Below are 12821 nucleotides of genomic sequence, written 5' to 3' on the forward strand. Positions count from 1 at the left end.
CTGAGTTATTAGATTTAATGGCAAGGGCCACAATCCTGGAAATTAGGATTCCACATCACCTTGGGGCTTCACTTTAACTCCCCCATAATTTTCCACCTGATTTCCATAACATTTAGCATGTATGGATTTTTATTTTTTCCATTTATTTAATTTTTGGCTTAATTAATTGCCAGATTTCCACTAAACTTAGAAAAAGTGTTTTGAGGGTCCAAAACACATTAATAACCTCTCGAAGTGTGTCATAGTAGAAATTTGAAAGTGAGAGGTTAAATTTGATTACTCATACCCCATACAACTTCTCTAGACTACACTTACTACAATTTAAATACAATTTTATTTGCAATTTTTGACTTGCGGGAAATCAAAAAAATTTAAAAATGGCTACCTAGACCTAACCAAATTCCACGAAATTTTTTGTGTGATCTAATATGATAATATACATCGACTCTAGACACTAAGATGTGTCAGGGGCTCAACCTTCAAACCGTCACCCCGACTTTGGGTAAAATGTGAGTGAAAAAACCTAAAAAATTATCCGCCTCTAAAAAAGAAGGGATAATTAACCAAATAAAAAAAAACACTCCAAGGTGTACTCATTTGCTGATCGAGTCCTAACATCCTAGGCCTGTTATAGACTCAAAAATCATCATTACTAATATCACTTATTACAATTCCCCGTAGGGTGTGGAATCTGGGTACAAGAAAGATGATGAGAATATAGAAGTAGAGTTAAAAAATCTGTTGACTGACAATATCTGATGGTACGAGTGTCCTCTGGATCATCCTTGGCATGGAGTCTTCATATAATCATCAGGTGCCACTCCAGTGGTCAACAGGTCCCACCATAAACTGACTGAGAGTGTTGACTGCGAAGCAAATATCTGGCCTGATGTTGACCAGATACATGAGGGAATCGATAAGATGTCTATAGAAGGTTGACCAATTTCCTTATCCTCTGATGCATCAATCTTCCTCCAATTCATAATCATAGGCATAGACATTGGTTTACAGTCCTGCATCCTGAATCTCTATAGCATATCTCCCTTGACCAAGGAGGATTTCCCTTCCTTCTGCCATACTTCCTAGCTTAGGAAGTAATGCATCAGCCCCAAATCCTTCATGTCAAATTTTGTTGCCAGGTTTCTCTTGCAGTGTGCTCTATGAGCCCTGACGACCCAGCCAAGAAGAAGTCATCCACATACAAAACTAGGATGAGTGGCTCATCCTCTACCATCAAATAGTAAAGGTTGGGATTTGTGTCACACTTGACAAATCCCATCTGCTGCAAGTCGCTGTCAATCCGACCATACCATGTCCTGTGAGCTTGCTTGAGCCCGTATAGAGCTTTCTTCAGTCTGCACACATGCGTGCCCCTCTCATGTGTTTGGAAGCCCTCTGGTTGTTCTATATATACCTCCTCTTCTATCATCCCGTTCAAGAAGGCTGTCTTGATGTCTATTTGGTGAATCTGCCATCCCATCTGTGTTGGTAGAGATATGACTGACTGGATAGAAGTATATCTGGCAATTGGGGTGAAGGTCTCCTCATAATCTATGCCTTCCTTCTACGCATACCCCTTTTCCATGAACCTAGCCTTGTACTTCTCCACGCTGCCATATGCAGTGTACTTAATCTTATAGATCTATCTAGAGCCCACTACTGAACTATCCTCAGTTCTCGTCACTACCTCCCAAACATAATTTGTCATGATGGAGCTATATTCGTCCACCATGGCATCTATCCACACCTGATGCTTTGCGGCCTCCTGGTAGCTGGAGGGTTCTACAACTTGTGCCACCAAGGCTTGGTACCTTTCTGGTTGTCTGCATTCTCTCTTGTTCGTCCTAGGAGCTCTTATGAACTCCTCTGCATCCTCAATGTCTGATGAAATTCTTTGTTGGTTCGACCACTAGTGGTAGGAGGATCGACTAACTCCTCATCCCGCCTCTGTGATGAACTTGCAAGATCTCCTACACCTGAGGTTGTGCTTGTACTGGTAACTGTACTCGATCCTTGTGAGTGTCATTGCGGCTGCCCCTACTGTTAGAGTAATGGAACTTCTGTTGGCCTACTTTGAACACTTACTGTCATCTCATGAGATTTCTTGAAGGCTTTGTCTTCCATAAATTTCACATCCCGTCTCACGATAATCTTCTTGCTGCTAGGAATGTAGATCCTGTAAGGCTTAGAGGTTTCTCTATACCCAACGAACTACCCCATTTCTACAATTTGATCCAACTCGGTGCACTTCTCATTTGGGGCATGGCAATAAGCTATGATGCTAAAGATCTTGAAGTGACTGACTCTTGGCTTCTTCCTTGAGAATAATTCTTCTGGTGTTATCTTTTCGTGTGCCCTGTGAAGAACCCTGTTCTGTATATACACCATTGTGCTACATGCCTCTGCCCATAGAAACTTGGGCAAATCTTGGTCATATGTCATTGCCTTTGCAACCCCAACTATAGACCTGTTCTTCCGCTCCACTAACCGATTTTGTTGTGGATTGTATGGAGCTGTCCACTCCCTCCTGATGCCTTCGTGTGCATAGAAACTCGTGAAGTCACTATCTGTGTACTCACCTTCGTTATCCGAGCGAAGCACCCTAATTTTCTTTCCTGTCACATTTTCTACTAGTGCCTTAAACTCCTTGAAGTGACTGAAGGCCTCATCCTTGGTCTTCAATAAATAGATATAGGTTTTCTTTGAATGTTCATCAATGAAGTTGATGAAATACTAATACCCTTCGAGGGATCTGGTGGACATAGGATCACAAATATTTGAGTGTATAAGCAGCAACACACCATTCGACTTACTGTCACTTCTTGGGAACGATGCCTTAGCATACCTCCCAAGTATGCACCCTTTGCACACATCATCATGTTCTATGCCTAATTCTAGAATTATTGTCTCCCTGAGCATTTGAAAGCTCCATGATGTAAATGTCCCATCCTCCTATGCCATAAATCATTCAAGTCTCTCCCACTGTTACTGCCGTTGCTACCTAGTGCCATTGGAGAGTCGAATGGCAACCTATACAATCTGTTGCTTCGTACCCCAATCTGTTTCACCTTCTTCTAGTTCTGGTGTTTGATGAACACCTTCTTCCCTACAAAGTGGACATCATATCGCTTACTCTGTAGCTGGGATATTGAAATTAAGTTCATACGTAGTCTCGACACATGCAATACGTTTGTAACACTGGTGCTTGCTCTTGACCCCCTCGGAATGTCAATGGTACCTCGACCAACTAGATTATATTTAGTTCTGTTTCCCATTGTTATCTGGAAGTCCATCTCCTCCTCATTGTAGCTGGAGAAGTATTCTCTAACTCTTATCATGTGAGCTGACACTCCACTATTTATATACCATACTCCCTGTGAAGCTGAGTTAGATAGCCAAGCTATCTGAGCAAACTCGTCCTCCAATCTGGAAGAGAAATATGTAGCCTCTAAAATATCAAATCTATCTGTGACCATATTGGGGAATTTTGAGAAATTTATTGAAGATATCTTGAGTATAATTTCGTGTGCTTTTCTCTTCCACCAAGCGCTAATTTGATGCTGCAAACCAATTGCGCCCATATCTACTCAACGAAATTATTGATCTGCTCACTGGTACTGCTTCTCGGCAATGCCACTGCCTGCAAATCACTACAACTGAGGCTCTTTGAATTTTCTGTTGCCTACAAACTGAAAATCGAGCCCTACCTTTGCTAATTCGCACTTCCTGCTGGTGGTCTGCATAGATTTGGAAATTTTGTTATGAGACTCACTCTGAAGCTGCAAAATTTCTCCCTCTTTATTGAGCCACTGATCAGTCTTTAAATTGCTCTGATACGATGTAAAATTTTCACTATTGCAGCCACTAGAAATTATTTTTCTAACTGAATAATATTATGTGCAATTTATTTGCTATTACGACAAACAACGAATAAAATCACACCTGCATTTTTCACCAAAAATAAAATGCACTACGGAAAATAAAATGGAACTGAGAAAATAGAGCACACACACAATAAAAATGACACCGTTGTTTTTGGATAAAAGTCCTCGGAAAAACCCAATGTGGGAGAACTGATGCAACAGATGAGGGTTTATTTTATTATATGCAACAACAAAATCTGAGTACAATATCTGGATGCCAAAATTGGCAATCCAATAACAAATATCTGTTTGAAAAATCTGTGAGGCAAATGCCTCAACTCCACAACTGATCCCGGCGCCAAAATGTTTGAGAAATCTAGGGCATCATGTATTTTAGATTCTTTAGCTTGATTTCTCTTATACTTTGAGATTATCTTGTGATATTTACTTATTAGATCTTCTTTCAAATTATCTTGTTCTTATCATCAAGACTAATGCCAACCAATGAAAATCACAAACAAAAGAGGACACAAGATATAGGCACTCAACGAGGGAAAAACCCCCATGAAGGGGAAAACCCATTCAAGCTCTTCCACTAATAGTTTCAAATCAAATTGAGACAACCAAGACCCTTTTTAGACTCAATAGAGAGATCTCCTCTACCAAGTCAGCCTTCAATAGAGATACTTCATCTAAGTCAATCTTTCAAAAAGTCAACCCAAGTCATTTCTTCGATAGTGAATCAACAAGTGCAACTTCGTCTAGCAATCTCTTGGACCTGAAGTAGCACTTGTGACAGAAGCAATACCTCAAATATCCTTTATTTCATGCTTATGATTTTTCTATTCTTCTTCTCAACTTCGCATCTTTTTCTTCTACTCGAATTGCAGACTTGAATCACTTAATTGAGTGTATCAAATAGGTCGAGTTTCCTTCTTATTTATAGTCCCTTTGAGCTGGCCGAATTCTTCATGAAGTTGACTTGTATGAGAGGCAGGCTGACATATAAGAGAGGGAGCTGACTTGGTGGAGGAGTCCTTTTTGACATAAAAATATTTTTTCTTCTTTGACTTAAGGTGCCCATGAAGGGTCTTTTACATCATGACTATGACCTTGACTCAAGATATAAACCCTAGAGCACACAATGGGTGCTTTGACCTATTGACCATTGACCCAAGCATGAAACCCATGCTTTAATAAGTCAATCTTTCTTTAATAAAAAATATTTTTCTTTTCTTTTGATAAATACATTACATCATGACTCAAATACAATTATGAAGACTGACACTAGTTACATTCTTCAACACGAAATCTGGCAAAACTGGCTATTTGAATTGCCCTTTCATGAACCTCTACTCAGTGCTTGCATAGGCCCTACTCTCTCTGCTTACGAAACTCACTGAAGCCTGCAGCTCTGCCTCTCTTTGCCTCTGGAATTGACTTGCTTGGCCTCTTGGAAAATTATCCCGACCTCTAGCACCTAAATCGACCCCTTCCTTAGCTGAATTGAACTGCCTCCTTGAGTCTTTTGTACAACCCCTGTGCAACCTCTAGTGGAATAACTCAGCGTCTCTGTTGCTACCTCTCCAAAACTGGAAAGATCCTCTGGAATCTCTCTACCACTGCCTCTCCAGAACTGGAAAGATCCTCCATAATCTCTTTGCTGCTACTTTTTAGCCTCTACTACTTGATCTTTGGCTCTAATTCTTCCCTCCACTAAATCTTTGCTCTCTGGGAAATTCGATCTGCCTTGATCTCCCTCTTCTTTGATGTGTCTATCTCCATCCCCATCGACCTGCTCTTATAATCTCTTGTTGGTGAACCAATGACCATGATTAGATCCCCATCAATGGCTAAGATCATCTCAAACTCAATCCGTGTGAGTTTCTAGAGCATTCTCACATTTCCTTAATTAATTACTATTAATTAACCAGTTTTCCTAAGTTAGACTTAGGAAAAATTTAAATGATGGTTAATTAATTTAATTAAGGCATTTTGCAAGCTTATCTCGCGAAACCTTTTTTGGGTTTTGAATATCTCGTGTTCTTAGCCTCTTTGACACAAATCGAGACTAGAACACCTGTCCGATGCTACAAAAACTAACACTGCTCTTCAACACTGTCATAACAAAAAACAGAACCAACATCAAGAGAATGCCAAGCCATATAGCCATGATGTTTGAGGGTTTGAACTTTGGTAGAGTTATAGTTTCTTGCTTGCAATAGAATGGAGGAATGGGAATGGGAAAGAGAGAAGAGAACATCTTTCATTTAAAAATAACCATATAAAAAACACAAATTCTAGGTTTGAGTATAGACCCTACCTCTTTGGCTCTCCAATGGTGCCTTCAATCCCAAGCTCCAATCTCGCTTGCAAGCTCCTCAAGCTCCTCAATGAACCCTCTCAATCTTCCTAAAGCCCTCTCTTTCTCTCTCAAGATGCAAATGGTGCATTGTGGGAGGGGAGGAGGCCTTTTATTTCTTTTGGCCCCTCCCCTCCCTCCAAAAAATAGGCTGCATGATTTTCACCGACGGGGAGTGTTTTTTTTAAAGTCGGGAGTAATCTCTACCCGACCGCTCTCGACTTAAAAAAATTGCTCCAGGAGTAGTCAAGGAGCAATCGCTCCAAACCGCTCCCGTGTTCGCTCTCGAAAAACTAGGGAGCATTATTTTTTTTGGGAGCGTGCTTTAGGAGCAGATTCAGGGTGGGGGGGGGGCGGTCCCCTGCAGCCCTGGGTAATAGGCCCCATTAAAATGATAATATACTTCCATCCACACGTGTCAATGAGGAGTATACCTCATAAAGGTTTTGTTCCATGACAATTAGAGATGGTATCTTCTAGTAAATCCCACCATAAGCTAAAGTCATAATAAAAGGATACCATTTGTTAAACCTTTCCTAGTGTAAAACGCCTACATGAACTAGGATCACAACATTTCACTCTTGAGCCATCAATAATTATTATGAGGTTGTCTTGCACACTAGTGAGATGTATGAGTGTTAGGCTAGGCTAACCATGAACCGCATAATCATAAATCATTTATGAATGATATATCATAGCACCAAATAGCATCTCAAAACTATCAATCGAGGCATCAAGTGAAACCATAAACTCCTAACCCCAAAACTCCATCAACCAAGGATATGTGACCATGAAGAGAAAACTAGGTACTAAGACAATCCACCAAGCCACTTCTCATCCCATACTACTGGTGTCCAACCATTGGGGGCCTAGAACCATCATACATGAATCAAAATATAACATCCTCTAGTGAGAAAGAATAGGTATACCAATGTAACACCATGATGAGGTAGCAAGTTGCATAATCATCAAAATGTATACCAAAAGGATGATCCATAAATCATCAAGCATGAGAATCATCTCCAAGCAAACATTGCAGGTTTGTACCCGTAATCCATTAAAAGCTCCGTGGGTACGATGCTGTAAACCATATCTTGTCATAAAAATCACAAGAGTTACCTGTTAGTGTTTGTAGCATCGAAGGTGTTATAGTCTCGAAACTTTGTGGAGAGGCTAAAACATAGGAGTTCTCCATAACTCAGAAATCATTTATGGAAATTCCACCTAGATGTGTCTCAATTAGATTATTAGCCTATTTTTAATTATTTCCTAAGTCTAAACTTAGAAAAATGGGTTAATTAATCAGAATTAATTGAGAAAGTTGTGAATCATCTAGAAACTCACATGGATCAACCCAGATATGATCTTAGCCATCGATTGAGATTTAATCTTGGCTGTTGGAGGTCCAACAGAAGATTATAAGAAGAAGTCGATGAGTAGATGGAGAACATACACATAGAGTTTGATTTTCGTTGGAGAATTCGATTTTCCAGAGAGCAGCAATCAGTTGCCAGAAAGTTCGAGCTAGAGAAGGGAAGCAGAGACAGAAAGGCGCAGGGATAGTGAAGCCAAAGGAAGATTTTTCAGATCAGGTGAGTACTTTGCAGAGAGGCCGATATTTTCTCCAGGAGACTGCTTAGAGGTAGCGCAAAAGCATCAAAAGGGCAGTTCGATTTTGTTGGAGGTGAAGGTGTTTTCAGTTGCCGAGAAAAGGTTCTAGAATGTCGGAGAAGTGTTTTCCCAGTCAGCAGTAGGTAGGACAGTTAGATTGACAGTCGATTCAAGTAGCACGTGTGGCAGGCAATGCCAGAGTGACGCAGAGCCTGTGCAAGACTAGTTGGACGACTAGCCTTTCAAAACTCAGACCGTGCTGGGATTGCTCGGAGTGAGGGTAATTTCACTCAAATAATTTTTGTTAGTATTTTCTTTGCAGGATTGCTAGTTCTCGACATCCAGATTGTACTCAGATTATTTCACTATTGCAAAAATAATAAAAACCCTCTGTTGTTGCATCGGTTTTCCCAAGTTGGGTTTTTTTTCTGGGGATTTTTGTCCAAAAATAATTGTGTCAAATTTATGTGTGCTAGCATATTTCTCAGTTTCCAGCGCTATTATTTTATACAATTTTATTTGTCAAGGTTGCAGTGTGATTTATTCGATATTTGCTTTAGCAAATAAATTGTTAAATTAATTAACAATTAGAAGAATTAATTCCAGTTGTTGCAATAGGATTTCAGACTTGAAATTTTCACATTACCATCATGCCATATGAGGGGGTAACACAACTAAATGTTGAAGAATTTCTGCACTGTTTTTGTACTTCAATGACTCCTTTAGCAAACATTTTTGGCTTTTCTAGTGGTAGCAGTAAAAGAATCATCTTCCCTTCAATCGCATGTCTTTGAATGACTAACAACCTAAGAATATTTTGGCCTTCTTCTACAGGAAAAATGAATTGGCCATTGGTCAACAAGGTTCAAACTTGCCCTGATACTATTTTTGTGGTATAGCTTGTGGTAGTCATAGGAGACTCCTAAAGAAAAAGAACCAATCCATAATATATCTGAAAGACACAAATGATAATTATAAATATGAGAAAGACACGAATGATGATATACAGTCAAGAGACTAAAGGAGACATCTATGTTAAGAAACACGACCCTTCATAAATAGGTATTAATAAGGTACGTTACTTGTAGTGATTTTTAAGGCTTTTTGCTTAGGAAAATCAAGTGATGATTACTTGTTTATTGAAAAATCACCTTTAATCACTACCTTGGCAACAACCAACTATCAAGCTTAGTGGTATTTTTGTCTTTTCTCTTTCATGTAATGATCAAAGATGGATAACAATGGAAACATGTTGAGAAATTAATTGAGTACTAATTATAGATTAAAGTCAAATTTTGTATGTAGTTTGAGGGATTTCATTAATTGACAAGAGTTTGAAGGGGAATTTTTTAGCATAAACGTGATAATCGAAGAAGAGATGATGGCGTGTTCTTTAGAAATCAATGTAATTTTTATGTCTCTAGTTTTCGAGAGGGCAGGGACATGCCACGACTTCACAGTTTCAAACATGACTTTTGCTATTTTATTATTTCATTGAGTTGCAACTCATCTTAGTGACCAATGTTTCTTGAAAGTTATGCATCTAATGATAGTTTGCACTTATTTAACTGTCATTGTACCAAATCACTAAGGGCACATGACACTACAAACACAATACAAATTGTCATTTATTGCCTTATTATACTTGCCGCTGACAGGTTATAATGTATTCAATTTTTCATTGACTTGCTATTAGTTTTTCTTTAACTAAAAAAATTTAAAATCTATCCAAAGTTTAACATTATGAAATTAAATTTATTATTTTTAAATAAAATTTATTTCTATTTATCTCAAATATGATTGGTTGAAATGTCTCCCCTCTTATTGTGTAATGATGGCAAGAATTGAATTTTGTGTACTCTATTATTAATTACCATGTACTATATCACTAATTACTATGTACAATAAATATAAATATTTTGAAAAATAACATTATATATTAATTACTATGTACCATAAACACAAATGGTTTGTAATTAAATTCAAAAATTCCATTTTCTCATTGGTGTAAAGTATTGAATAGACAATTTTTATGGGTTTTATTTTTTAATTTACAAAAAAATAATTTAAAAAATATAAATTTGAAAAATGTATGTAAAAATAACATGTGTACAATTTGTACAACTCTCATTATATCAATCTATACTCTAATGACATGACATGTGTACTATAATATGAACATTATACAAAAAAATTGCTATCATTCAATATTAAATAAATAATTATTACCTTGTTATCATTCTTTTCAATGTCAGTTTTTTATATATATATAACCTTTATCTACAAAAAAAATGTTTAATTATATTAAAAAAATTAATGAAAAAAGATTAAACAAATATTCATATAACTCATTTTACAATTTTATTATTGTTTGGAGTACATACAACACGTCATGACATTAAAATATTTTATTAAACTAAGCGGCATGGAACGCTAGCTATGCGGCCTTGTTTAAGACAGGCACATGCAAATGGGCAATCACTTTGGGCATCGAAACTGAACCATCAGAGCCATACAAATATAGCCTTTTGCACGAAACATTATTCCCTTGATGCGAGTGCATATGTTCTAATAGTATGCACAACTTCAGTAAACTTGGATTGATTGTATTCTAAATTCATATGTTCTATGCCCTTCCCTGTCTTCTTTATTCCTCCATTTTGATATGATTGTTTCTTGCATGTAGATTATGCGAGACTTGTGTAAGTTAAATCTCCTAGAGGTATGCACAAAACATCAAAATGTTTATAGTTGGTTTAATTTCTGTTACTTTGCATTGAATGTAGGTGGCACTACTAGAGATTGGTATGATTTTATTTCATTTGTTTTGAGCAATGAAAGTCTTTATTATTAATGCATACTAGGTTTTATCACCCAAAAAATGATCATCTAGCCATTTCCTACTAGGTTAATCGAAATACACCACGTAGGATCAGTTTTTCCATATTAAAACCCACTTTCACCTTAGGAAATAATTTAGTGAACCATTTTCCTAAATTATTTCTCATTAAAATCCAAAACCCCATGAGAATAATTAAATAAATCATTATTTATTTAATATTCTCTCGAAATAATAATTAAATCATTATTTCTAACCATTTTTGACTTAACCACTCAAGAATAATTAAATAAATAATTATTTATTTATTATTCCCTTATTTCTCTCTCGAAATAATTATTAAATCGTTATTTAATAATTGTTTCTAATTCAGATTTGACTTAATCACCATAAGGTAATTAATAAATCATTTATTTATTTATTAATTACTTTAACCATTTTCTAAAGAAAGATATTTGACCATTTCGAATATCTTTTCCCTCAAAAAATTTAATAAAATATTCACAACAACTAGATTTTGGTTTAGTCTATAATATTTTATTATTTTCTAAATCTCAATCTATCTCAATATTTTGTTATAAATAGAAGGGTTCTCCTCATTCTTCACCATGGCTATTATCATCATCCCTATTATCGTCCTATGACATTTGAGCTCCCACTTTGAGTTCAAGCCTCCATAACCATCTTTTGCCCATTGCATACAATCATTGAGAGAAAAGCTGAAGTTGAAGCACATGGTTACAAAAGGACCCATTGCATGGAGGGGGATTTGTAGACCCCAAGTTTACACTTCTATCTTGCTGTTGCATGTGTCTTTTGATTTGCCCATTGTTTGCTGCAGCATTTTAACATTTGCTTTGCAGGTCTTAAGAATGCATTAACAACCATTTTTGTTGTTAGGGTTGCTTTCCACCAACAACTTAAGTGAAGCAGTTTTGGTACACCTTCCATAAAACTTCATGCTAACACTAGGGTTTGATTACACTACATAAATCTTGCTTACCTTAAAAAAACTTGGATCCATTGTATTCTAAATTCATTTGTTCTATATTCCTTCCTGTCCCTTTTATTTCTCCATTTTGACTTTATTGTTTCTTGCATGTAGATGATATGAGACTTGTATAGGTTAAATCTCCTAAAGATATGCACAAACCATCAAACTGTTTATAGTTGATTCAACGTCTGGTAGTTTGCAATGAATTTTTATGGCCATTATATTCTAGAGAAATTGGTATGATTTTATTCTTTCTGTTTCAAGCCATGGGATAAAGGTATTTATTGTTAATGCATACTGAGGTTTGATTTACATTAGATAAATTTTGCTTAGTTTTCACCATATCAATAAGGTTGTGGCTTGTGCAGGTCTTAATAGATTATCCAGGAGTGAATATACCATTCGGGAAATATATCAAGCAACATTTTTGTGAGTCTCAAGTCCCTTGATACTTGTTATATTTACAGAAAATATTTCTCTCTCTATATATAACCTTAGATAACATAATATATAAATAACTGAAAGCTAATAAATAATAAAATTAAAATATAATAATTAATAATAATAAGTACTAATGACTAAAGGTCATAACCCTTCAAGAGGCACCTTAGGATATATTTATAGTTGTGGTCCTTTTCAAATGTAAATCATTATTCAATCATTTTTTTTTTCAATCAATTTACAAATATGTTTTATCTCAGAATTGTTTGAAGACATTATCTAGTGTGAAGATTAACTGTTCCATTGTTATTAGAGCCAGGTTGGTTTCTTTGCCGTATAGTCGCTGTACCTTGTCCTTTGTACAGACATTATTTTTTGGTCGTAGTACAGCTGCAATTTCCTATCTGTTGTACAACCAGCCTATTTTTTATGCCATGCAATGTTTCCTTGCTGTATGATGGAATTAAAAGGTGATGTGATTTAATTGGAACATGGTACAAATAATTAATTGTAATGATGTGCAATTTAATTAAATCCCTGTACGATTTAATTAATGTGCCAGACATTTAATCTGTACGATCATCAATTAATAATAGTTGGTATGGTTAATAAAATTGAAGTTTTATGTAGTTAATTAATCATATTCTTACACTTTGTACACTGATTTAACAACATGATAAATTTAATAGAAATGTCCTCAGATACATAATT

General features: G+C 36.3%; 1 protein-coding gene across 1 annotated transcript in view; it reads left to right on the top strand.

The window, feature by feature from the left end:
- The window catches only part of LOC149218023 (uncharacterized), a 245419-nt gene that overhangs the window by 90825 nt on the left and 141773 nt on the right, over window positions 1–12821 (top strand). Inside the window, exon 4 of the mRNA XM_089386459.1 lies at window positions 12038–12098. Within this exon, the coding sequence (XP_089242585.1) occupies window positions 12038–12098 (61 nt within the window). The remainder of the gene's footprint in view (window positions 1–12037; window positions 12099–12821) is intronic.

This window comes from Pinus tabuliformis, chromosome Q (assembly GCF_031772625.1).
Source record: "Pinus tabuliformis cultivar Carrire ecotype Pingquan chromosome Q, CPIR1, whole genome shotgun sequence".
NCBI classification, from domain to species: domain Eukaryota; kingdom Viridiplantae; phylum Streptophyta; class Pinopsida; order Pinales; family Pinaceae; genus Pinus; species Pinus tabuliformis.